General features: G+C 41.0%; 1 protein-coding gene across 2 annotated transcripts; it reads right to left on the bottom strand.

The window, feature by feature from the left end:
• Positions 1 to 404: 404 nt before the first annotated feature.
• On the bottom strand, positions 405 to 27896 carry LOC122565270 (CDC42 small effector protein 2-like). Of its 2 annotated transcripts, none has more exons than XM_087976091.1 (5): positions 27683 to 27896; positions 12659 to 12933; positions 8981 to 9085; positions 5417 to 5561; positions 405 to 660 (listed from the first exon to the last, which is right to left on the bottom strand). In XM_087976091.1, the coding sequence occupies exons 2-4, from the start codon at positions 12710 to 12712 to the stop codon at positions 5460 to 5462; spliced, it is 261 nt and encodes an 86-aa protein (XP_087832217.1). In that variant the 5' UTR covers positions 12713 to 12933; positions 27683 to 27896; the 3' UTR covers positions 405 to 660; positions 5417 to 5459. The 2 variants fall into 2 exon arrangements, with proteins under 2 accessions (XP_087832217.1, XP_043576987.1); XM_043721052.2 differs by lacking the exon at positions 27683 to 27896 and adding an exon at positions 13923 to 13943.

The following is a 27896-nucleotide window of genomic DNA, read 5'->3' on the forward strand; positions in this document are numbered from 1 at the left end:
GAAGGGTAACTGGCAAGTTGGGAACTGTACCCCAAGGAATATTTGTGCCACAGGAATGTGTACCCGAGCACTGGGGAACTGTAACTCAGTGACAGGTAGCACTTTCATGAGTGGACAGGGAGTGAAAAAGAGGGTTATTTAAAAAGAAGATATAATTGAAATGCTTATTTCCTCTCATTAAGTCACCTGAACTTCTGCATCTCAGAAAAATTGCAAATCCACACTGAAATCCAGAATCTGATAGCTTCAAAAGGAAGTCTATCCATATAATGAGAACCACTGTACACAACAATTAAGCATTACTCCAAAAACAGACATGTGTACTCTGATGAAAAGCTGTTTTTCTCCTTTGTGTGTGAACATTCAATCCAGGATTTATTAGAAGTCAAAAGATAAACCAAGCATTGCCAAAAACATCTTCAATTTTATTGATTCAGGCAATCTTACAAAAAAAACATACAGTTCAGTTCAAGAAATACAAGGAGCGGTTTCTCTGTACATCTAAGCTGGTAAGAGGAGCAACAGGTTTCTCTGGAAGGAATGTGGTCACCTTTAACACAATGCAAAGTCCTTTAATACTCAAAGCAAAAACTTCATCTTGGCTTAGTTGACAGGGAGAGGCAATGATTCAGATGAATACTTTAAGGAAGACAGAGGAATCTGAAAGAGAAAAGAAACAATTCATAATTTATTTTAAGACGAGGGTCAAACATAGCAGTTTAGATGCCAGTCAGATACAGCTTGATCAGATACTAGCTGTGTAAGATACACCTGGGTTAGATAAAGAAATTATAGAAATGTTTAAAACGACATCAGAAAAAAAAAATTTTGATTAGACTGACTAATGCCCACAAAACACGAAAAAAGACATGTAGGGTATTTGATGACTCTGTCCTTGCCTGATGCAATTACACAAACATCTTCCTGCAGGAAGTTATTACAACAGTAATTCACATTTATATAGCATCTTTAACAAAGTAAAACCTCCCAAAAACTAACACAAAGCCAAAGAAGGACAGATGACCTAAAGTCTGGTTAGTAATAAAAATTTCAATTAACATAGAACATTGCAGCACAGGATAAGGCCCTTTGGCCTACCATGTCTGTGTTGACCACCATGCCATTCAAAATTAATCCCATCAGCATGCATATGGTCCATATCCCTCTACTCTCTGCCTGGTCATGTCTAAATACTTCTTAAACTTGCTCATGTATCTGCTTCTACATCCTCCCATGGCAACGTGTCCCAGGCACCTCCCTTCCTGTGTAAAGAAAAAAATTCCTCAGACATCTCCTTTAAAAGAAGAGAAAGACAGATGGTGAGAAAGAAATGGATAGGCATTCAAGTCCAGAGATTGGATAGTTGAAGGCACAACCCCCTATGGTGAGGCACATGAAGTTGAAGATCACGCTAAAGGTCGGAATTGGAGGAAAACAAATTGCCAGAGGTTTGTAGGTCTGGAAGAAGTTAAGAGATTTGAACACAAGGATGAGAATTTTCAAATCATGGACATGCCATTACCATTTAGAGACACATGGCAAGACGTAAGTGGGACTTGGTGCAAGTTAGGTTATGAGCATCAAGGTTTAGGAATAAGCTAACATTTATGTAGGATAGAAGATGAGAGACTGAGGAATGGAATAGTCGATTTTGGAGCTAACAAAATTATTGAGGGCTTGAACAGCAGACAGGCAAAGGCGAGGGTAGAGTGGGGTCATTTTACAAAGTGGAAGGAGGTGATATTAGTAAGGTAGAGGATATGGGATTGGAAACATAACTCAATGTTAGTCAGGATATCAAAGTATCAAGTATCTTCATACATTGCCAGGGAAGGAAATGGATGGAAATTCTATGAAAAGGTAATTAGATTAGATTCCGTACAGTGGGGAAACAGGCCCTTCACCCCAACAAGTCCACACCGACCCTCCAAAGAGTAACCCACCCAGACCCATTTCCCTCTGACTAATGCACCTAACACTATGGACAATTTACCTGACCTGCACATCTTTGGACTGTGGGAGGAAACCCACGCAGGCACGGGGAGAATGTGAAAACTCCAGACAGACGGTTGCCTGAGGCTGGAATCGAACCTGGGACCCTGGTGCTGTGAGACAGCAGTGCTAACCACTGTGCCACCATGCCATGAAATGTGACATCAGTCAAAGACCAATTGCTCTAATATTGCCAATAGTTATCGACAGGAAATGTTGGCTCACCAGGATAACAATCAAGTAATCTGAGCCATAGAGTTCTACGGCATGGAAACAGGCCCTATGGCCAAAACCATGCTGACCAAAATGTCCACCTACACTAACACCATTTCTCTGCATTTGGCCCATATCCTTCTAAACCTTTCCTATCCACGTATTTGTCCAAATGTCTTTTAGATGCTGTTAATGTGTCCACCTCAATAACTTCTGCCAGCAGCTCACTCCATATGCGTACCAGCCCTCTGTGTAAAAAAAGTTGCCCCTCAGGTTCCCTTTTATCCTTTCCCCTTTAACCTTAAACTGATACCCTTAGTCCTCAATTCTCCAACCCTGGGAAAAAGACTGAGTGCATTCACCCTATCCGTGCCTGTCATGATCTTACACACTTTTATAAGACCCTCCCTCAGTCCCTATGCTGTAAAGAAAGACGTCCTAGCTTGTCCAATCTCTCCCTTTCACTCAAACTGTTGAGTCCTGGCAACTTCCTTGTAAATTTCTTCTGCACTCTTTCCAATTTAATAACATCCTTACTATAGGAAGGTGACCAAAACTGAACACGATACTCCAACTGTGGCCTCACCAACATCCCGTACAACTGCAACATAACTTCCCAATTTCTCTTCTCAATGCCCTGACTAATGAAGGCCAGTGTGCCAAAAGCTTTCTTTACCGCCCTGTCTAACTTCAGAAAACCACGCACCTGAACTCAAAAGGTCCCTCTGTTCCACTACATTCTTTAAGGCCCTACCACTCACCATCAAACTCCTAATTTGATTTGACTTTCCAAAATGCAAGACCTCACATGCATCTATATTAAACTCCAATGGCCATTTCTTAGCCCACTTCTCCAGCTGATCAAGGTCCTCCTGCAATTTCTGATAACCTTCCTTACTGTCCACGATGCTGCCTATTTTAGTGTCATCAGCAAACTTACTAATCATGCCTTATACCTTCTCATCCAAATCACTAATACAGATAACAAACAGCAATGGATCTACCACCGATCCTTACAGCACTTCAATAGTCATGGCTTCCAGTCCGACATGCATCCTTTCACTATTACCCTCTGCTTCCAACCATCAAGCCAATTGTGTATCTAATTTACCAGCTGCCCCTGGATTCTATGCGATCTAACCTTCCAGAGCAGCCCCCATGTGGAACCTTGTCAAAGGCATTCCTGAAGTGCATACAGATAGTGGAGAGGTAGAGAAAGATGGTGGTGAGTTGGCCTATGGCCAGTGTTGATGTGGGAGCTGATATTGTGTTTTGAATGCTGTCACTTAGTGGCAATCTATAGAGGAGAAATGGGAGCCAATCAATATATCCATTGAAGTCTTCAGAAAAAAATGGTGAAGAGACACAAAGAGATATATTGATGGAAATTGTCTAGCCAAGATCAGATAGATAAAGATTGTCTAGGCATTGTCCGTCAGCTGGACAATGGAGGAGAAGCGTTGGAGAAAGATGGTCACATTACAGAATCTTGGTAGCAATCAAGAGGAGAATCTCTGACTGACTTCTTTTCTTTCCCTATTGTGATTATGCTGGCTGAATTCTAATGGTCAGCTATGATAAGTTAGTTGCACAGATTAGGAGTGGAACCCGATACCAGATATTTCTTGTTTGTAGCCATCAATGAACAAACACACTGAGCTATCAGGAAATACAGAGGTCACATCTTCATTGTTGAGTTTGTGACAAGAAAAATAAATTCCTTTCTTATATGTGGTCAGCCATGGTGCTGCAAAGTAACTAGCATAATGATTACAACAAAGAGGGAGCAGAAAATGGATTTGGAGATTTGCAAGATAATTACAAGATCACTGTTGTACTGATCCTAACAGAATAATCTTAAAATTATGCTTTAACTTTTGGATATAAACCAAATCAGGTAAATAAGTTTGACCTTCTGAAACTGCTCAATACATGTAACGTATGCAAATCAAAATTAGGCAAATTATAAAACTAAATTTTCTTTTAACCGGTGGACAAATCTTTACATAAGTACTAAAGTCGTTACTGACTCAGTAATAAATACTGAGTCAATGTACAATGTATATGTATAAATACAATGTACTATTGCACACAGACAAGTTAACTTATTGGATACTGTACATATCTGAAATAGTACAAAAACATCAAAATATTAATTTATGCAAGTAAACTATTTGTGCTATTAGCTGTAATCAGTTAATGAAACTTCCTTTTCATATAAGTATGTTACCAATAGAGTTTTGAGACTCCAGCAATTCTTTATACACAGCCACTTAGTGGTCATGACTTTCAACATCATTGTGACAGTTGATATAGCAAAATTGAATAGGTGAAGTTATTACAGAAATTCGGATTGATAAGTGTTCATACCAAAGCATGCTCATAAATTATGACAAAACAAAATGCATAAGGTGGCATTTAGTACGTTCCTTTATTGGTCAGAGAATTGAGTATAGGAGTTGAGAGTTCATGTTGCGGTTGTACAGGACTTTGGTTAGGCCACTTCCAGAGATGTTTGGACTGTTTTGAGAGAAGAATTAATGAAGATATTCAAAATCAAGAAGGGTTTGAACAGAATAGTTGGGAAAATGTATTCCTACCAGTGGCAGGATCGAGCTCAAGAGAGCACAGGTATAAGGAAATTGGCAAAACAAGCTAAGAAAATTGAGGAGAAATTTTTTCACCCAGCAAGTAGTTAGTGTCTGGAATGTATTGCCCGAGAAAGTGGTGCAGGCAGGTTCAATTAAGGAAATTAAATGGAGATTGGATTATGATTGAAAAGGAAGAAGATACAGGACTATGGGGAAAAGGATCAAGATTGGCATTAGATGCACTGTTCATTCAGAAAGCAGGCGCAGACATGATAGGCCAAATGGCCTTTTTCTGTACTGTAACAAAGCTAGGATTCATGGACAAAGCTAGACTCAATAGCCATCCCCTCCCCATGTTGCAATACTTTACTAGGACTCAACTTGAATTGATGAAGATTGATCATTCAGGGGAGTAGTTGGTGCCTGATGAATTGTATCTTAACAAGAATCAGCACTTTCAGCAGTGAAGCACAGAAAAGAGAACAATTGTTATTTAAGCAGATAGTGATATTTTTCAAAGGATTGACCCAAGTTCTGTAATTCAGCACCAAATAATAGTGATATTTGTTCATAATTTTATTTGAGAAAATAACCAAGACCACAGTAACACCAATACTTACTAATGGATTTACCCGAGTTATGCAACTAGTTAGTCAAATAACACTATGCCGCTGCAGTATCGATAAGTTGCATTGTTTGAATACTAATTGGCACTGTGTCACTGTAGCCACCTTTAGATTGCATTTGGCCATGTACATCAATCATCTGTGTCAGAAAAAAAACAGTAAGTAATGGGAACTTGGTTAATGTAACATTGCACTATCAAAACTTATTATTCGCAGTTTTTATTCTAATTTATTCTAATATTCTATACTGCACTTCTTCACATTAGCTTGCTCAAAATTCAAATACTTTTTTTTTAATATATAGGAATAGATCTAACTTTTCACTTCCTCAGTAAGTCAGTCAGTCAGTCAATCTGTTGACGACTCATTTACTACTTTCTGCAGTGAAGGTTGGGGAGAGATTGAGATACCAGGCTCAATCCACAACCTATACCACATTATTTGAGGTACTATAATTGACCTCAGTAACCTCTGACTGAGCATAACAAAATTAATCGTCCACGGTCATCCTCCAGTGACCCTTGCTGAACTATACAGACATCAGTTTTAAGTGTAGGAGCTGAATAGATGTACTAATGTTTTGAACTCACATGAACTCACATCATATTAGGTAGTACTAGAAGTGTACTCCAACAATTAAGTCACCATTAAGTCAGAAAAGGGGAGGAGAGACAAGCACAATAGAATAGAAAGCCTGTTTTATTTATAAATCTGGTGGTTCGCACCATTACAACTAGGTGGAGCCATTACAACATTTCAGGATCAGAAAGGAGGCTACTCAAGAGTTCTCCCTGCACCTGTGCAGTGGCTGCACATTTCATGCCTGAAAATCTACAGGCATGGTGTAAATAACAGAATTTTTTACTTGCATTGGCAACTTTGACACATGAACTGTAGATGGGAACAAAACTTCAAGGTGGTGGGAGTTCTGAGGTTGTTGCCTTTCCTTCATAAACTCTCGGCTGGTCTAACTATTGCATGTCATGCCCTCCCTCTGCTCCAATCCTAAAAGCCATGCAGTCAGCTGCTTTGGACCTCACATTCTTGAATTAATAAGCCTCTGACACTCCCATCCTCAAAGCAAACTTTAGGTCACTTTTTGTAATATCTCTGTCTTTCAGTTTGGCATTTAATTTTTCTTCACTCCTCTGGAAACCACTTTGGATGGTCTGTTACATTCAAATGGTTGTGCTTGCTCTGGGCTATTTGTATTGTAATATGTGCTCAGTAAAGAGAGCATAAATTGACAGATTTGTTGACAGGGCTGTAAACTAATAAAGGAGGGAGGGAAGGATTCAACCAAATGTAATGTTAACCTAAAGATAAGAAAAAATTGAGATGAGAGCAAAGGACAGGATATAAAAAGAGATAAAAATAACAAATACTCAGAATAGAAAAGATTATGTGAAATAATACCAAAGTACATGGCACATATAAAACTGCTAATGAAAAATGACATCATATTATATTTACTACATAACAACATATCAGTGACAAGGGCAACGAGTCAATAATTAAAAGTGAAGAAGTACTGTAAATATAAGGATAACGAAAACAAGGCTATAGACAGGACAGGATTAGAAGTTAAATATTTCAGACTTTAATGCATTTAGAAATGATAAATAACAGAATAAAGGAGTGAGTTGCTATATTGATCAAATACAATGGCAGAAGGAAGACACAGCATAACTAAGAAAGAGTCTGAAACAGAATCTATATAAGAGAAATGAAGGAATCAGCCACTATTCAGGATACAATACAGAGCACAGGATGGCAGGAATTAACTGGAAAGTAAAATATATAGGTACATATGAAATGAATAGAACAAACTGAATCATAGGGGATCTCAACTATTCATAAGTAAAGCAGCAAGAAAAGGAAGATCTGAAGGAAATCAGATTTTTACATTTTGTATAAGCCCCTGATGTACTTATAAAAAGAGGACAAGTGAAGAAGCAAGTGTGAAAGGACATATAGGGAGTAAAGATTAAAACTGAACACTTTGGATAATGATCGAGAACAAAACAAAGTGCTAAGATTGAAGCAATAGGACAAGATTATCTTATATTTATGTAGCACCTTTAACATAATAATACATCCTAAGGTGCTTCTCAGAAGCATTATAAAGCAAAGTTTAACACCAAGTCACATCAGGAGATATTAGAGACAGAGGTATAAATACAGGTGGAAAGATATAGAGAGGAATTTCCAGAGTTCAGAGTCCAGGCAAGTGAATGTGTAACTACAAATGGTGATGCGATTAAAGTCGGAATTTCTCAGTAGACCAGAAGTAGATGATTGCAGGTACCTTCGATGGTTTGGAACTGCAGGTGTTACAGAGATATGGTGATTGAGATGGTGCAAATGATTTGAAAACAGGGATGAGAATTTTAAAATAAAAAAATGACAGGGAACCAATGTAGGTCAGAAAGCATAGGGGTGACAGTTGAATGGAACTTGAAACAAGTTAAGACAGGCAGAGTTTTGGATGTGTTCAAGTTTACGTACGATAGAATGTGGGTGATCAGCCAAATGCTAAGAGACTGATTTGATCTCGAGGAGAGTAATAAAGCCACTATTTTAGCTAGAAATGAACTTCCAACTACATATTCATGCCAGCAGTAACCATGTATTTCCATCTCCAAAAACACTGATCGATTTCACACCTTTCTCTGCTCATCTGCTAGTGAAATACGCATTCAAGTCTTTACTTTTAGACTTGGCTATTCCACTGCAGTACTGTCTCTCTCTCTATCTGCCTGCGCAATCTCTGCCAGCTCAAAGTCCTCTAGAACATTTACAGTTGGGCTTGGAACAGGAACCAGAAATAACGCATTTATTCTCCTTCAATATTTAATAAGAGGAAATTTCTGCTTATAATTTTTAAGTGATAGGCAAGAGGATTAAAGGGGATTTCAGGAAAAAACAGGTGATAAGGGTCTGGAATACATTTGGGAGGATAGTTGAGCCTCGAAACCTCAATCTTTAAAAAAGGACTTGGGTGAGTACTTGAAGTGTCATGTCATTCAAGTGTAGAAAAGTGGGCCTAGCATAGTTACTAGTATGTTTTTTGGTGGTATAGATTTGATGGGCTGAAGGCCCTTTTCTGTGCTGTACGATTCTATGTTTCTACCATACCCAATCCGGTAGGTGGGATAAGCAATCAGATAATTTTGCAACAGTGGAGTCATCAAGCGACGTAGTGGTGAGGTAGAGCTTACATGTGGAAACTAACACTATGGTTTTGAATGATGCTGCCAAGGAGCAGCAAGTATATGAGACATTACAGTGGACTAAAGATAGACTCTTGGGGGACACCACAGATAGCACTGCGGGAGCAAGGAAACAAGCTAGGTACAATTCCAGTTACAACTAGAATCTGGCAAAAGCAGTTGCACCTACTTGAATGACAATAGAGGCACTTTGGGGTGAATAGTGAAATCAAAGATGGCAAAAGTTGCAGACAAGTCAAGATAAGGTCAGGTATGTAAATAGGACAATTAAGATAAGGTTATACGACTAAGGGCTGTGTAAGAATACTATGTTAGAGATACTTACGGAGCTCATTCGATCCCCAAACATATCTCCGGCCCCCATGTGTGACGTGTGAACAAAATTTGTTGGCTCTCCGATCATACTCCTGTCTATCCGCCTTCGCCTTTTCTGTCAAAAGAGATGTCAAGATCAGGAATGACGTCCTGCACTACTTTAATAAATAGATATGTCACTGGTAAAATGGTGATATTGCATAGATTATCACGAATATTCAGCAGGTTAGTTAAAGCAATCAACTACTAAGAATGTTCTCATGGTGAAAGATCTACCCTATCGAAATATGATTACTATATTAACAGTCTAGTCTGCGTAGAAAATACTTTATATAGAATGAGCTACTGGCTTTGGAAATAGTGGAAGTGTCAATAATCATTTTCCAAACTTCTGTACATTCTGGAATGGTTTCTGCAGTCTAGAAGATAACAATGCAATCCCACTATTTAAGACTGAAGGAAGAGAGAGAATGGATAACTGCACACCTGTTCGCCTGACATTAGTAGTAGCGAAAATGTAGAATCTATTATAAAGAATGTGACAGCTGGACACTTGAAACCTAATAGTCTAACTAAGCAGTATCAACATGAATATAAGAAAGGAAAATCAGGCTTAAAAAAACTTTGTTTTTTTGAGGACATACATGACAGAATAGAGAAGGGCGAACCAGTGGACGAAATGTATTTGGATTTTCATAAGATTTTCAATAGGGTTCCACAAAAGTTAGTAAGCAAAATCATACCACATGGAATTAGCAGTAATACTTTGCCATAGATTGAGAACTGGTTAATGGACTGAGAACAGACATTAGAAATAAACAGCTCCTAATTACAAATCAGCAGGATACGAATGGTATGGTACAACAGTGATCAGTGCTCGAGTACAGCTATTCACAATCTACATCAATGATTTAGATCGGGGACAAAGTTTGCTGATCACACAAAACTAGGATGGAATAAGAGTTGTAAGGAGGATCCAAACAGGCTTCTAGGGAATTTTGACAGGCTAGGTGAATGGGCACAAACATTGTAAACAAAATATAATGTCAAAAATATGAAGTTATCCACTTTAGCAAGACAAACAGAATACAGAGTATTTCTCATATATGAGAGATTAGGATGTGAAAGGGACCTGGGTGTTCTTGTTTATAAATACATGAAAGCTAATATACAAATGTAAGTAGTACACTAGTCTTTATTGCAAGATTATTTGAGTACAGGAGAAAAGAAGTCATGATCCAATTATATAGAGCCTTGGTGAGGCTTAACCTGAAATACTGTGTACAACATTGGTCATCTCACCCAAGAATACACCGTACAGGGAGTGCAACAAAGGCTCACTAGGATTATCTTTGGGGATGACAATATTGGCTTTTAACAACCGAGGAGATTGAACTCATATTCTCCAGAGTTAAAAGTATGGAATGTGATCTCATTGAAGCATACAAAATTCTTACAGGACACAACTGGGAATTTTCAAGACAAGTGCTTCCCCTGTTTGGAGGGGTCTAAAGGAGAAAGTGAGGACTGCAGATGCTGGCGATCAGAGTTGAAAAGTGTGGCGCTGGAAAAGCACAGCACACAACATTCTTAACGAAGGGCTTATGCCCAAAACGTCGAATCTCCTGTTCCTTGGATGCTGCCTTACCTGCTGTACTTTTCCAGCGCCATGCTTTTCAACTGGAGGGGTCTAAAACCAGGAAATACAGTCTCAAAATAAGAAATAGGTCATTCATGACTGACACGAGGAGGAATTTCTTCACTTAGAGTGGCAGATCTTTGGAATTCTCTATGTTAGATGGCTGTGGAATCTCAGTCATTTGAGTATATTTTTAGATATTAAAGATATTTGTATCATCGATAGTCACAGGTGAGGTGCCAGAAGACTGGAGGTTGGCAAACATGGTGCCACTGTTTAAGAAGGGTGGTAAGGACAAGCCAGTGAGCCTGACCTCGGTGGTGGGCAAGTTGTTGGAGGGAATCCTGAGGGACAAGATGTACATGTATTTGGAAAGGCAAGGACTGATTAGGGATAGTCAACATGGCTTTGTGCGTGGGAAATCATGTCTCACAAACTTGATTGAGTTTTTTGAGGAAGTAACAAAATGGATTGATGAGGGCAGAGCGATATATGTGAGCTATATGGACTTCAGTAAGGCGTTCGACAAAGTTCTCCATGGGAGACTGATTAGCAAGGTTAGATCTCATGGAATACAGGGAGAACTAGCCATTTGGATACAGAACTGGCTCAAAGGTAGAAGACAGAGGGTGGTGGTGGAGGGTTGTTTTTCAGACTGGAGGCCTGTGACCAGTGGAGTGCCACAAGGATCGGTGCTGGGCCCTCTACTGTTTGTCATTTACATAAATGATTTGGATGTAAGCATAAGAGGTACAGTTAGTAAGTTTGCAGATGACACCAAAATTGGAGTTGTAGTGGACAGCGAAGAGGGTTACCTCAGATTATAACAGGATCTGGACCAGATGGGCCAATGGGCTGAGAAGTGGCAGATGGAGTTTAATTTAGATAAAAGCGAGGTGCTGCATTTTGGGAAAGCAAATCTTAGCAGGACTTATACACTTATTGGTAAGGTCCTAGGGAGTGTTGCTGAACAAAGAGACCTTGGAGTGCAGGTTCATAGCTCCTTGAAAGTGGGGTCGCAGGTAGATAGGATAGTGAAGAAGGCGTTTGGTATGCTTTCCTTTATTGGTCAGAGTATTGGGTACAGGAGTTGGGAGGTCATGTTGCGGCTGTACAGGACATTGGTCAGGCTATTGTTGGAATATTGCGTGCAATTCTGGTCTCCTTCCTATCGGAAAGATGTTGTGAAACTTGAAAGGGTTCAGAAAAGGTTTACAAGGATGTCGCCAGGGTTGGAGGATCTGAGCTACAAGGAGAGGCTGAACAGGCTGGGGTTGTTTTCCCTGGAGTGTCGGAGGCTGAGGGGTGACCTTATCGAGGTTTACAAAATTATGAGGGGCATGGATAGGATAAATAGACAAAGTCTTTTCCCTGGGGTCGGGGAGTCCAGAACTAGAGGGCATAGGTTTAGGGTGAGAGGGGAAAGATACAAAAGAGACCTAAGGGGCAACTTTTTCACGCAGAGGGTGGTACGTGTATGGAATGAGCTGCCAGAGGATGTGATGGAGGCTGGTACAATTGCAACATTTATGAGGCATTTGGATGGGTATATGAATAGGAAGGATTTGGAGGGATATGGGTCAGGTGCTGGCAAGTGGGACTAGATTGGGTTGGGATATCTGGTCGGCATGGACGGGATGGACCAAAGGGTCTGTTTCAATGCTGTACATCTCTATGACTCTATATCCCAGGATATAGGAATAACAAAATGGCATCAAGATGTAAGATCAACTATAAACTAGTTGGAATGTGAAGCAGACTTAGAGGCTAAATGATCGACTTCTATTCATATTTCCTCCATTCCAAAACAAGCTTGTAGACATTATTTGCATTTTAGATGTCTTAATATCCCTAAAAATGACATAACTGCAAATATCAAAGAACATCCCACATAACAAAGTTAAGAGCATATATTTCATTTTAATTTCTGCCTCTTCTCTTTTCTAAGTACAGAACATCCCACTGAAGTCCTTCAGTATGCCTCTGTACTATAATCATTTCAGTAAACAGTTAATAGTATAGAATTCATTTATTTAATAATACACTTACTGGCTGTGGTTGTTCTGCAATACAGCAGTTAAAACATAACCAGAATTCACTCATTGTTACAAACTATTTTGGTGAGTTTGATAAATCCAAGATCTCTTTGGTTATGTTAATACGTCCTAAAGAAATCTGGGCAGGTGATGTGAATGTTGCGGAACACTCAGGTACTTGCGCTGTAAATTTCACGTTCAGTAATCTCTTGGTTATCAGTATTCCAACAGCAATAGTTTCTCCTACTGATATTTTTGGTGTGTATTGCCAGTGTTGCTGTAATCAAGCTGCAGAAACAAATTAAATATTTGCATTAGTAATGTATTACCTAGTTTTCGTTTTGCATTTTCTCTCATATAATCAAGCACCCAACACCACACAATTTCTACATTAACTTTAAAACTTTAAAACACAAACGTATCAAGTAGTGCAGCAAGGTTCTAACTTCAATCTTAATTATGCTGAGCTAGCTAACGTGAGACACCAGAGCACAAGAGGAACTATAACTGGTCTTGCTGTCTGTGAAATTGGAAGGATGAAAATATAGTTTGACTCCTGTTTAGTTAAGAATGATCTTACTACTGGTAGGACCCAGGTGTGTGACATTAGCTCAGTTCTGAAGTTCCCAATCTGTAAGAATCAGTGGCTGGGAACATTACTTAAAAAGAGTATGAGCAATGCCCAGGGAATCCAAACATCAGGGTAAGTAAATTTTTTTAAAATCTTGTATCCCTTGGAGAACACACAGGGAACCAAACTTCAGTGAACTTTGGCGCAGAGGGAATTAGTGAGAGTCTGTAATGTGGAACGTGTATCTTAATCAAAGTAAACATCCACTGGAACCCACACTCCAGTGACAGCCAACACAGAGAACCTGAACCCCACTGAGAATCAGCACAGAGGAACACAGCTCTTAGGAAAGTTGTATCAAGGGTCACAACTTCCACTGAGAATCACTATCCAGGAAATAAAAACTTCAGTTACAGTCAGCACATATGGAAATAAATGAGTGAAAACATAGGGAACAAATCCCCAGTTCTTAGGAAGCAAATCCCTGAGAGAGTCACTCCTTTAGGTGAGAAAAAGTAGCCGTAAAAGAAAATCTAAATATTAAAGTTAACAGTGAATAATTAATAAATAGTGGTTTTACTTGTGAATTCCATCAAATTTATCTGAACAGCATCACTGTCAGAAAAATGATGTTAGCTTCCACCCGTACATCTCACTTGCAGACACTCTACACAATACCTTAATCTAACTAAGCAACGCAGCTTACAGATCCAAATGAATGTTGTCCCTCTGATTGTCCGACAGGATTCTGGAGAACCCCTAGGCAGTTGGATTTTTATCTGATTGCAGAATCCATGGGAAGCTGTATTTTCCACTGGGAAATATTTTGGTAACATTCCGCATTACTCAGACATTCACAGAATGTGTCAGTGTCTCTACAAAGTACTCTTTATCCAGTTAGTCAGACATTTGTGGTAAATGTTGGAATATTGAAAACCATATTTTCTGTAAAAGAACCATACGATTCACAATATTAAACAATGCTGAACCCCAGAACACATTAATTGCAGATTATTCAATTTTTTCATAATTTATTTGTAACACTACGCAAAGTTAGGTTTTTTTTGCTGAATCACACCCATCAAGTCAGCTGCTCCAACAAATTAGAGTAAGGTCTTAATACAATTTAAGATTCCATCATTCTGAAGCTATCAGCAAACATGTCTATTCTGTGAGATCATAACCAGATTATTGAGTCATTTCACACTGACAAGACTGTACTCTGGAACACCAGATAAAAACTAAAGTTGGGAGTTTTCAGTTTTTAAAAACTATTGGTTTTGTCATAAACATGGACACTGAAACACAGAAAATAGGAACAGGAGTAAGCCATTCAGCCTATTGAGCCTGCTCCGCCATTCAAAACGAGTAGGCTGCTCATCCTACTCAGTTCCCCCAGCTCCCACTTTCACCCGATAGCCTTTGGTCCCTTTAGGCTTAAGAACTATATCTAACTCCTTCTTGAAAACATGCTGCAACAACATATGCAATTTTTAAAAATACTTTATCACCAATTTTCTCAAACTAAGACAATGAATCCTATTTGTTGACTGTCCTGTATGCTTCTTTACTAGGATAATACTTTCTGGGGACATTTTTTACTAGGATACAGAACCTTTTTATTGTGATACTGTCCCTAAAGAACAGTCACTCTTCATTCTGGTCAGTGATAGTGATCAGGCAAGTAAACCTTGCTTCTTTTCTCCGTTCATAACTGATGAACTATATGTTCACTGTAACACCCTTATTGCCATTATGCTAGAGATTGATTAACCCAATAGACTGTGAAAGGAATCTAGCAGTTTTCCACGTCATTAGATAAACTCACTGAGTCATTGGGAACTTTCTGGAAATTTCTAGTGTTGCACATACGTATGTGGGAACATCTGTTCATTTATAAATGGCTGACAGAGTAGAAGGCACAGGGGTTGCAGTATTTGTACTGTAAGCCAAATTGAAACCGATACTCTGTTTACAATGTGGCCTCGTCGATGACAGTGTGTGCTTTTTCCAACCTGTATGTTATTCTATTACTGAAATTTTCCTCTAGAAATGCGATCCGAGGAATTGAAATAAAAGTTGACTCTGTCAACACCAGAATTAAAAGTGGGTCATTTTGAATGAAACTCTTATTGCAATTCAATTTTCTACTTATGTAAATTTCTGCTACCATGGAGATGAGTATTGTACACAAAATGAACTGGATTTTTGAGATAATTTTTTTAAAAAACGTACAGGAAATCTAAAACTAAAACAGAAAACACTAGAAACAGAAGATAGCTCTATCAGCAACTTGTCTCCTTGCTTTGTACATGTGTACAGGCTTGTACTTTCCTTCTGATATTTGTTATGTTCCAAATTCAGGCCACTTTATTTCATTAATTTGAGCAATGCTTTACTGATTCCAACATAGGCAAAATATCCTTAAAACCTTCTGATCGAGACACAGGTAGGATATCCTCAGTGATGCAAAGTCACTCAGCACATAACCTGATTCAATTTTAACCACAGATTTGGTGCCACACAGAAGCAATCTCAAACTCAGTATAATAAGGCTTGACATGATATCATTCCATTTTGAGAAATTTGTATATTTCCATTATATGGTACCGCACTGATCAGACACAGCAATAATGGTAATTAATTAATCCAAGTTCTCTGCAAGTTACCAATCTATTTATATAAGTTCCACGTGTTGTTAGGCACTTCAATGGCTCAGTCAATCTGGACAATGAGGAATTAAACCTTAAAGATCAGAAAGGGCACAGGGTACATTTCTGGCGTGTGCTGAGTCAGTTTACCTCATTTGATGAAATTACAGAGTCTTTACAATTTGTGCAGACTTGGAAAGAAAGGGGACAGATAAGTAACCATGGTTCAAGCACACTCAGAATCATAGGATTATGACAGGCTGAATCACCACATTTGCAATATCAAGTGAAACGAACATCGTTCTTTTGCATTTAACAGTCTAAGTACTTTTCAAAGTCTTGATTGAACCTGCCTTTACCACATTCACAGGCAGTACATTTCAGAAGCAAAAACAGATGGAGAAACTCAGCAGGTCTGACAGCATTTGTGACGAGAAAACAATGTTAACATTTGGAGTCCAGTGACCCCTCTTCAGAACTGATTGTGGCTAGGAAAAATGTTGGTAATAATGCTGAAGATGAGGTGGGGGAGGGGATGAGTAAATGATAGGCAGAAATGGAGTTCAGAGACAGTTGGGCAGAGAAAGGAATGGGTTATAGTCAGGCTAGGAGAATCCATAGCTGTCACTGGGGACCATAAGTAGCTGACAACAGTTGATTGTGGCAGCAGCGCTTTGATGGTAATGCTAATGATAATGTGTTCAGGGTTGGGGGAACGACATCGAACAAGGTGCTCAGGCACTAAAATTATTGAATTCAATATAGAGTTGTGAAGGCTGCAGGATCCCCAAGCAGCAAATGAGATTCTGTTCTTCCAGCTTGCATTGAGCTTTGCTAAAGCCCTGAAGCAAGCCTGAGACAGATGTTGACCAGGGCACACAGTGTATTGAAGAGGCAGGCAACAGGAAGCTCAGGGTCATTTTCGTGGACAGAACACACATGTTCTGCAAAGTGGTCACTCAGACTGTGTTTTATGTCCCCAATGTACAGACCACACTGAGTGGTGAATACAGTAGACTAGATTGAATGATGTGCAGGTAAATTACTGCTTCATCTGGAAGATGTGGATACTAAGCAGGGAGGAAGTAAACAGGCAGGTGTTACACCTTCTGCAATTTCATCAGAAGGTGTCGTGGGGGTGTGAGGAGTCATTGGGAGAGGAGTACAGGAGTTGGGAGGTCATGTTGCAGCTGTACAGGACATTGGTTAGGCCACTGTTGGAATATTGCGTGCAATTCTGGTCTTCTTCCTATCGGAACGATGTTGTGAAACTTGAAAGGGTTCAGAAAGGATTTACAATGATGTTGCCAGGGTTGGAGGATTTGAGCTATAGGGAGAGGATGAACAGGCTGGGGCTGTTTTCCCTGGAGAGTCAGAGGTTGAGGGGTGACCTTATAGAGGTTTACAAAATTATGAGGGGCATGGATAGGGTAAATAGGCAAAGTCTTTTCCCTGGGGTCGGGGAGTCCAGAACTAGAGGGCATAGGTTTAGGGCGAGAGTGGAAAGACATAAAAGAGACCTACACAGAGGGTGGTACGTGTATGGAATGAGCTGCCACAGGATGCAGTGGAGGCTAGTACAATTGCAACATTTAAGAAGCATCTGGGTGGGCATATGAATAGGAAGGGTTTGAAGGGATATGGGCCGGGTGCTGGCAGGTGGGACTAGATTGGGTTGGGATATCTGGTCGGTATGGATGGGTGGAACCGAAGGATCTGTTTCCATGCTGTACATCTCTCTCTGACTCTATGACAAAGGTATCCTGGAGGGAACAATCCCTACAGAAGGCTGCCAAGGGAGGGTAGAGAACATGTGTCTGGTGGTGGCATCCTGTTGGAGATGATGAAAATGGGGGCTAATGATCCTTTGTATGTGGATGCTGGTGAGGTGGTAACTGAGGACTAGGGGACCCTATGGTTACAGAGGGAGTCAAGAGAAGGGACGAAGACTGAAGTGCAACAGATGAATCAGAAACAGCTGATGGCTCTATCAATCACAGTGGTGAAGAATCCTCTGTTGAGGAAGAAGGTGGACATTTCAGAAGCTCCCTTGCAGAAGCTGGCACTGTCAGAACAGATGCGATGGGAACAAAGGAACCAAGAAAATGGAATAGAGTCTTTAGAGGAAGTAGGGTGTAAGGATTTATGGAGGAGAAAGTGAGGTCTGCAGATGCTGGCGATCAGAGCTGAAAATGTGTTGCTGGAAAAGCGCAGGTCAGGCAGCATTCAGGGAACAGGAGAATCGACGTTTCGGGCATAAGCCCTTCTTCAGGAATTCCTGAAGAAGGGCTTATGCCGAAAACGGCGATTCTCCTGTTCCCTGGATGCTGCCTGACCTGCTGCGCTTTTTCACATTTTCAGCTGTAAGGATTTATAGTCCAGGTAACTGTGGGAGTCAGTGGGTTATACTGGATATTGGTGGCCAGCCTTTCCCCAGGAAACAGTGATGCTGAGGAAGGGAGGAAGGAGTTAGAAATGGACCAGGTTGGAAATTTGAAGTGAAATTGATAAAGTTTTCCAATTCTGGACAACAGATGACAACAGCACCGATGATGTCATTGAGAGAAAGCGTTGCAGAGAGTTAAAGGAGAACTTGTTCAAAGTTTGTATGAGCTTGGCCGCGCGGTGGAGGATCGGGGAAGTTCAGGCCTTTTTTCCCACAAAGAAGCAGCGAGCCCAGAGACCATCCCGATAGGGGATGGATATATAAAGGGATTGCATGTTCTTGCTGAAAAGGAGGTGCTCAGAGCACACAAACTGGAAATTCTGAAACTGGTGTTAACCATTAAAAGAATCCCAGATATAAGAGGTAAGGGGAGAAAAAAACTGAGCCAAAGTTGAAGATATGAGTTCTGTGTGGCAGGAGCAGGCAGAAACAATGGGTCTGCCCAGGCAATCCTGTTTGTGGTCTTTGGGAAGGATGTAGGGCTATGTGGGTTTAGAGGAACTATGAGCTTGGAGGTAATGGGAAGGAGACCACCAGATTCAATGAGATTAGTGACCATTGTGGACACAATAGCCAGGTCTTCAATGGTCACATTATGGGTCTGGGGAGATAGGAGGTGGTATTCGATGGCTATTCCTCAGCACCTCATTTTCTGTTTGAGAATCCTGCAACCTTCAGAGCTCAAAATCAAGTTCAATAATTTTAGGGCCTGAGCATCTTCTTTGATGTCCTCCCAACCCGCACACACCAGGCCTTGTCATCACATGGGCTGTTAAACAACCATTCCTGAAGAAGGGCTTATGCCTGAAACGTCAATCCTCCTGCTCCTCGGATGCTGCTTGGCCTGCTGTGTTTTTCCAGCACCACATTTTTCAACTCTGGTCTCCAGCATCTGCAGTCCTCACTTTCTCCCTGTTAAACAACCAACCCACTGTCAGCTACTCATGGTCCCCATTAACAGCTATCTATTCTCCCCAGGCTGACCATGACCGACCATGACCCATTCCTTTCTCTGCCCATCTGTTGTTTTCGCTCTCTGAGCCCCATTTCCAACTAATCGATAACTCCTCTCCCCTCCCCCACCTCATCTTCAGCATATATACCAACATTTTCCGAGCTACAATCAGTTTTGAAGAAGGGTGACTGGACGTGAAAGGTTAAAATCTGCTTTCTCTCTACAGATGATGCCTTACCTGCTGAGCTCCTCTAACAATTTCTGCATTCATTTAAGATTTACAGTATCCACAGTTCTTAGGTTTTCTTGATTTGATTCATTATCATTGTCACAAGCACCGAGATAGTGAAATGTATTATCTTGCGTGCTAACCAGACAAATCATACCTTACATAAATACAACAGGCCAACAGAACAGAATGCAGAATATAGTGTTACAGCGACAGGAAGGTGCAGAGAAAGATCAATTCTAATATGAGAGATCTGTTCCGAAGTCTGATAAAACGGGGAAGAAGCTGTTCTTAAATCTGTTGTTATGTATTTTCAAATGTATCTTCTGCCAGATGGAAGATAGTATAAGAGCTTATAACCAGTCTGGGAGGAGTCTTTGATTATGTTGATTGCTTTCCCGAGGCAGCAGGAAGTGTAAACGGAACTTGTACTTGTTTAGTTTATTTCAGATCCTAACCACTTACTGCATGAAAAAGCTTTTTCTCATATTGTTTTTGCATTTTTTTGTAAATTACTTTATGTCAGTGCCCTTTCTTCTCTATCTTTTTACAGATGAGAACAGTTTCTTCCTATCTACACTGTGATTTTCAACACCTCTTTCAAATCTCCTCTTCACCTCGTCTTCTCTAAGGAAATAAATCCCAATTTCTCCAATTCTTCATAGCAGAAGTTTTCCATCCTTGGAAATTCTTGTAAATCTCTTCTACGCTCTCTCTAATAGGTTCACACCCATCCTAAGGTGTGATGCCCAGAACTGTACATAATATTTCAATTTAGGTCCAAATAATGTCTTACACAGGTTCAGCATAGCCTCGTTGTACTCTACCACAATTAATAAAGCCCAGGATACTATATGCTTAATAGATCATTCTCTCCACCTGTAATAACTTATGCACATATACACCCAGAACCCTCTGTTGCTGCACACACTCTCTAGTCATAGTACCCTTCTTTTTACAGTGTTATCACGTCACACTTCTCCACACTGAACCTTATTTGCCACCTAACTGCCTCATCCACCAACTTGATAATGTCCATAAGATCATATGATGTGGGGCAAAGGTAAACCATTTGGCCTGTCAACTTAGTGAGATCATGGCTGATCTGACAATCCTCAATTTCACTTTCCTGCCTTTTCACAATAATCCCAGATCTCCTTACTGATAAATAGTCAATCAGTTCATCGGTCCTTCTTTCAGTTCATCAGGTGAGACTGTCTATTTCAGCCTTGAATATTCTTTAGGACACAGCCTCAACAGCTCTCTACAGTTAAAAATCTCATTGATTCACTTCTCTCTTTAATGGGCAAGTCCTTACTCAGATTTTGAAAAATGCAATTCAGGAGAGCTCATCCAGAATTTGAACCCAGGATCTATTGTGTACTCATTCACAAAGTCAAAGTCATAGACTTTTACAGCATGGAAAGAGGCCCTTTGGCCCATTGTGTCCATGTCTGTCATCAAACTACTGTAACTGCATTTTCCAGCACTAGGTCTATAACCTTGTACACTATGGCAATTCAAGTTTTCCTTTAAATAGTTCTTAATGTCTTCACGGTTTTTGCCTCTACCACACTTTCAGCAGCAAGTTCCAGATACCCACAACCTTCATTTTCCTCAAATGGCTTCTAATTCTCCTGCTCCTTACCTTCAAACTGTGCCCACTGGCTACTGACTCTCTAGGGAGAAATGTTTGTCCCTAACTACACTGTCTGTGCCACTCAGAGCTTTGTACACCTTAATCCTCATTTAGCCTTCTCTGTTCTAAAGAAAGTAACCCCAACCTATGCAGTCTCTCTTCATAGTTGAATCACACCAGCCGAAGCAACATCCGGGTGAATCTCTCTGCATGCTCTCTAATGCAATCACATCCTTCATATAATGAGGCGATCAGAACTGCACCCAGTACCCCAGTTGTGGCCTAACTAACACTACTGCTCTATCATAATCTCTTCACTCTTGTATTTAATGACATAACTGATAAAGCAAATATCCCATATGACTTCTTAACCACCTATGTACCTGTCCCACTGCCCTTAAATATCCAATGGAAATGCACACCAAGGTTCCACTGATCCTTTGTATTTGCTAGGGTTCTAACAATCAATGTGTTTTCCCTTGTCTTTTTAGTCCTCCCAACATGCATCACTTGATACTTTTCAGGATTAAGTCCCATTTGCCAGTGTTCAGCCCATCTGATTAGATTGTCTTTATATTCCTGTGATCTAAGGCTTTCCTCGTCGCTATTTACCACACCACTAATTTTTAAGTCATTAGCTAAATCACTGATCATATTTCCTCCATCAATTAACGTACACTTTAAAAAAGCAAGGGACTCAGCACCAAACTGTGTGGTACGCACTGAACACAGTCTTCCAGTCACAAAAACACCCTTAGACTATCACCCTTGATTTCTGCAACTAAGCCAATTTTGGATCCAATTTACCACACTGCCTTCCATGGGCTCTTAATTTATTAGCCAGTTCGCTTTGTGAGACCTTGTCAAAAGCCTTACTAAAGTCCATGTAGACTATATCAATTGCACTATCCTCATCGACACACCTCATCACCTCCTCAAAAATTTAAATCAAATGTGTATGGAATAGGCTGCCAGAGGAAGTGGTGGAGGCTGGTACAATTACAACATTTAAAAGGCATTTGGATGGGTATGTGAATAGGAAGGGTTTGGAGTTTCCATGCTGTACATCTCTATGACTTCTGTGCTGAAACTGTGTTGCTGGAAAAGCGCAGGTCAGGCAGCATCCAAGGAACAGGAGAATCGACGTTTCGGGCATAAGCCCTTCTTCAGGACACAATGGGCCAAAGGGCCTCTTTCCATGCTGTAAAAGTCTATGACTTTGACTTTGTGAATGAGTACACAATAGATCCTGGGTTCAAATTCTGGATGAGCTCTCCTGAATTGCATTTTTCAAAATCTGAGTAAGGACTTGCCCATTAAAGAGAGAAGTGAATCAATGAGATTTTTAACTGTAGAGAGCTGTTGAGGCTGTGTCCTAAAGAATATTCAAGGCTGAAATAGACAGTCTCACCTGATGAACTGAAAGAAGGACCGATGAACTGATTGACTATTTATCAGTAAGGAGATCTGGGATTATTGTGAAAAGGCAGGAAAGTGAAATTGAGGATTGTCAGATCAGCCATGATCTCACTAAGTTGACAGGCCAAATGGTTTACCTTTGCCCCACATCATATGATCTTATGGACATTATCAAGTTGGTGGATGAGGCAGTTAGGTGGCAAATAAGGTTCAGTGTGGAGAAGTGTGACGTGATAACACTGTAAAAAGAAGGGTACTATGACTAGAGAGTGTGTGCAGCAACAGAGGGTTCTGGGTGTATATGTGCATAAGTTATTACAGGTGGAGAGAATGATCTATTAAGCATATAGTATCCTGGGCTTTATTAATTGTGGTAGAGTACAACGAGGCTATGCTGAACCTGTGTAAGACATTATTTGGACCTAAATTGAAATATTATGTACAGTTCTGGGCATCACACCTTAGGATGGGTGTGAACCTATTAGAGAGAGCGTAGAAGAGATTTACAAGAATTTCCAAGGATGGAAAACTTCTGCTATGAAGAATTGGAGAAATTGGGATTTATTTCCTTAGAGAAGACGAGGTGAAGAGGAGATTTGAAAGAGGTGTTGAAAATCACAGTGTAGATAGGAAGAAACTGTTCTCATCTGTAAAAAGATAGAGAAGAAAGGGCACTGACATAAAGTAATTTACAAAAAAATGCAAAAACAATATGAGAAAAAGCTTTTTCATGCAGTAAGTGGTTAGGATCTGAAATAAACTAAACAAGTACAAGTTCCGTTTACACTTCCTGCTGCCTCGGGAAAGCAATCAACATAATCAAAGACTCCTCCCAGACTGGTTATAAGCTCTTATACTATCTTCCATCTGGCAGAAGATACATTTGAAAATACATAACAACAGATTTAAGAACAGCTTCTTCCCCGTTTTATCAGACTTCGGAACAGATCTCTCATATTAGAATTGATCTTTCTCTGCACCTTCCTGTCGCTGTAACACTATATTCTGCATTCTGTTCTGTTGGCCTGTTGTATTTATGTAAGGTATGATTTGTCTGGTTAGCACGCAAGATAATACATTTCACTATCTCGGTGCTTGTGACAATGATAATGAATCAAATCAAGAAAACCTAAGAACTGTGGATACTGTAAATCTTAAATGAATGCAGAAATTGTTAGAGGAGCTCAGCAGGTAAGGCATCATCTGTAGAGAGAAAGCAGATTTTAACCTTTCACGTCCAGTCACCCTTCTTCAAAACTGATTGTAGCTCGGAAAATGTTGGTATATATGCTGAAGATGAGGTGGGGGAGGGGAGAGGAGTTATCGATTAGTTGGAAATGGGGCTCAGAGAGCGAAAACAACAGATGGGCAGAGAAAGGAATGGGTCATGGTCGGTCATGGTCAGCCTGGGGAGAATAGATAGCTGTTAATGGGGACCATGAGTAGCTGACAGTGGGTTGGTTGTTTAACAGGGAGAAAGTGAGGACTGCAGATGCTGGAGACCAGAGTTGAAAAATGTGGTGCTGGAAAAACACAGCAGGCCAAGCAGCATCCGAGGAGCAGGAGGATTGACGTTTCAGGCATAAGCCCTTCTTCAGGAATGGTTGTTTAACAGCCCATGTGATGACAAGGCCTGGTGTGTGCGGGTTGGGAGGACATCAAAGAAGATGGCTCAGGCCCTAAAATTATTGAACTTGATTTTGAGCTCTGAAGGTTGCAGGATTCTCAAACAGAAAATGAGGTGCTGAGGAATAGCCATCGAATACCACCTCCTATCTCCCCAGACCCATAATGTGACCATTGAAGACCTGGCTATTGTGTCCACAATGGTCACTAATCTCATTGAATCTGGTGGTCTCCTTCCCATTACCTCCAAGCTCATAGTTCCTCTAAACCCACATAGCCCTACATCCTTCCCAAAGACCACAAACAGGATTGCCTGGGCAGACCCATTGTTTCTGCCTGCTCCTGCCACACAGAACTCATATCTTCAACTTTGGCTCAGTTTTTTTCTCCCCTTACCTCTTATATCTGGGATTCTTTTAATGGTTAACACCAGTTTCAGAATTTCCAGTTTGTGTGCTCTGAGCACCTCCTTTTCAGCAAGAACATGCAATCCCTTTATATATCCATCCCCTATCGGGATGGTCTCTGGGCTCGCTGCTTCTTTGTGGGAAAAAAGGCCTGAACTTCCCCGATCCTCCACCGCGCGGCCAAGCTCATACAAACTTTGAACAAGTTCTCCTTTAACTCTTTGCAACGCTTTCTCTCAATGACATCATCGGTGCTGTTGTCATCTGTTGTCCAGAATTGGAAAAATTTATCAATTTCACTTCAAATTTCCAATCTGGTCCATTTCTAATTCCTTCCTCAGCATTACTGTTTCCATTCCTGGGGAAAGGCTGGCCACCAATATCCAGTATAACCCACTGACTCCCACAGTTACCTGGACTATAAACCCTTACACCCTACTTCCTCTAAAGACTCTATTCCATTTTCTTGGTTCCTTTGTCCCCATCGCATCTGTTCTGTCAGTGCCAGCTTCTGCAAGGTAGCTTCTGAAATGTCCACCTTCTTCCTCAACAGAGGATTCTTCACCACTGTGATTGATAGAGCCATCAGCTGTTTCTGATTCATCTGTTGCACTTCAGTCTTCGCCCCTTCTCTTGACTCCCTCTGTAACCATAGGGTCCCCTAGTCCTCAGTTACCACCTCACCAGCATCCACATACAAAGGATCATTTGCCCCCATTTTCATCATCTCCAACAGGATGCCACCACCAGACACATGTTCTCTACCCTCCCTTGGCAGCCTTCTATAGGGATTGTTCCCTCCAGGATACCTTTGTCATAGAGTCAGAGAGATGTACAGCATGGAATCAGACCCTTCGGTTCAACCCATCCATGCCGACCAGATATCCCAACCCAATCTAGTCCCACCTGCCAGCACCCGGCCCATATCCCTCCAAACCCTTCCTATTCATATGCCCATCCAGATGCCTCTTAAATGTTGCAATTGTACTAGCCTCCACTGCATCCTCTGGCAGCTCATTCCATACACGTACCACCCTCTGTGTAGGTCTCTTTTATGTCTTTCCCCTCTCGCCCTTAACCTATGCCCTCTAGTTCTGGACTCCCCGACCCCAGGGAAAAGACTTTGCCTATTTACCCTATCCATGCCTCTCATAATTTTGTAAACCTCTAAGGTCACCCCTCAACCTCTGACTCTCCAGGGAAAACAGCCCCAGCCTGTTCATCCTCTCCCTATAGCTCAAATCTTCCAACACTGGCAACATCATTGTAAATCCTTTCTGAACCCTTTCAAGTTTCACAACATCCTTCCGATAGGAAGAAGACCAGAATTGCACGCAATATTCCAACAGTGGCCTAACCAATGTCCTGTACAGCCGCAACATGACCTCCCAACTCCTGTACTCCTCTCCCAATGACTCCTCACACCCCCACGACACCTTCTGATGAAATTGCAGAAGGTGTAACACCTGCCTGTTTACTTCCTCCCTGCTTAGTATCCACATCTTCCAGATGAAGCAGTAATTTACCTGCACATCATTCAATCTAGTCTACTGTATTCACCACTCAGTGTGGTCTGTACATTGGGGACATAAAACACAGTCTGAGTGACCACTTTGCAGAACATGTGTGTTCTGTCCACGAAAATGACCCTGAGCTTCCTGTTGCCTGCCTCTTCAATACACTGTGTGCCCTGGTCAACATCTGTCTCAGGCTTGCTTCAGGGCTTTAGCAAAGCTCAATGCAAGCTGGAAGAACAGAATCTCATTTGCTGCTTGGGGATCCTGCAGCCTTCACAACTCTATATTGAATTCAATAATTTTAGTGCCTGAGCACCTTGTTCGATGTCGTTCCCCCAACCCTGAACACATTATCATTAGCATTACCATCAAAGCGCTGCTGCCACAATCAACTGTTGTCAGCTACTTATGGTCCCCAGTGACAGCTATGGATTCTCCTAGCCTGACTATAACCCATTCCTTTCTCTGCCCAACTGTCTCTGAACTCCATTTCTGCCTATCATTTGCTGTGCTTTTCCAGCAACACATTTTCAGCTCTGATCTCCAGCATCTGCAGTCCTCACTTTCTCCTCCCATCTCTATGACTTCCTCCACTAAAACTGCTTATACCTCCTCCCTCTCAATGCTAATTTATTCAAGTATATCACAGGTCTCCACCTTGATTTCTGGACTTACACTGCTCTTTTCTATAATGAATATGGATGCAAAATACTCATTTAAAACTTCTGCTACATATCTCGAACGGGTCCAACTTTTTCCCAACACTACACAATTCACTACACATCCCTAAGCAATGATTGTCGATATTTTTCATCAACATGTTCAGACAAGGAATGGATTTTGAATTTGAATGTGAATTTGATCCTGGGCTTTCTGGCCAACATTTCCCCTACATTGCATGGCTGCTTAAGGATTCCTGACGAAGGGCTTATGCCCGAAACGTCGATTCTCCTGCTCCTCGGACGCTGCCTGCCTGCTGTGTTTTTCCAGCACCACATTTTTCAACCCAAGGAGCCAGTCATACAGTTGAGAACATTGACACTGATCCCACTACCCATCACATGCTAAGCGAGTACTCTACCATTTGAGCTGTCATTCTGAAGTTCTACACCACCCTCCTCACGCTTTCCAATGCTTCCAAATGCTAAAATCCTGCTCCTGATCCCTATCCAGATTGAATGCATCTCATCTGTGTTGCCCCTTTTTGTAACCACAATCACACAATTCATTGAGATAGCATAAGACTACCAAGTATCTGAAAAACACAGTCGTGAAAGAAAAAATCCTGAAAAAGAGGAAGTAAGAACTTATCAAGGAGAGAAGAAAATTCTATTGCGCATTCTATCGCCCATTAGAATCCTCTTTATATAAAAGACTCAAAAAGCTGTTAAATTACAAGCAAACTTGACTCGATCACAATTTAACCAAGGCCTTATTTTATGCTAGATTCTTCTGATCTGCAGCCAGAATAAATCAGGAAACGCAGTTGCTCCCCAACTGACCTGAGCAGTAAAATTATCCCCATTTGCCATTTGCCATTTCCCAGACAGAGACATAGTAATTAATTATACACACACCTCAGTGACAATCTTCTGGCAGTGCGACAGGCCCCGGCTAACGGATGGACAGGACAGGCCCCGGCTCCAGTGGGGGAGGGACAAGATGGGACAGGCCCCAGTTAACTAACTGACAGGATAGACCTCGGCCGCAGTGGGGGAGGAGCAGAACAGCTTCGAGTGGGGGAGGGGTGGGACTGGCCCTCGCTAACGGTCGGACTGGATAGGCCTGGGT

Source organism: Chiloscyllium plagiosum, unplaced genomic scaffold (assembly GCF_037043375.1).
Source record: "Chiloscyllium plagiosum isolate Xiang-an unplaced genomic scaffold, Cpla_swu_hap1 HiC_scaffold_28, whole genome shotgun sequence".
NCBI classification, from domain to species: Eukaryota; Metazoa; Chordata; class Chondrichthyes; order Orectolobiformes; family Hemiscylliidae; genus Chiloscyllium; species Chiloscyllium plagiosum.

Bases quoted from the DNA above. Each gene is read 5' to 3' on its own strand.
- LOC122565270 (XM_087976091.1), bottom strand. From the start codon at position 12,712: ATGAGTGAATTCTGGTTATGTTTTAACTGCTGTATTGCAGAACAACCA. The intron at 9,086-12,658 runs GTAAGTGTATTA...CTCTTTTGACAG, and splicing joins TTGCAGAACAACCACAGCCA to AAAAGGCGAAGGCGGATAGA. The intron at 5,562-8,980 runs GTAAGTATCTCT...TTTCTGACACAG, and splicing joins TTGGGGATCGAATGAGCTCC to ATGATTGATGTACATGGCCA.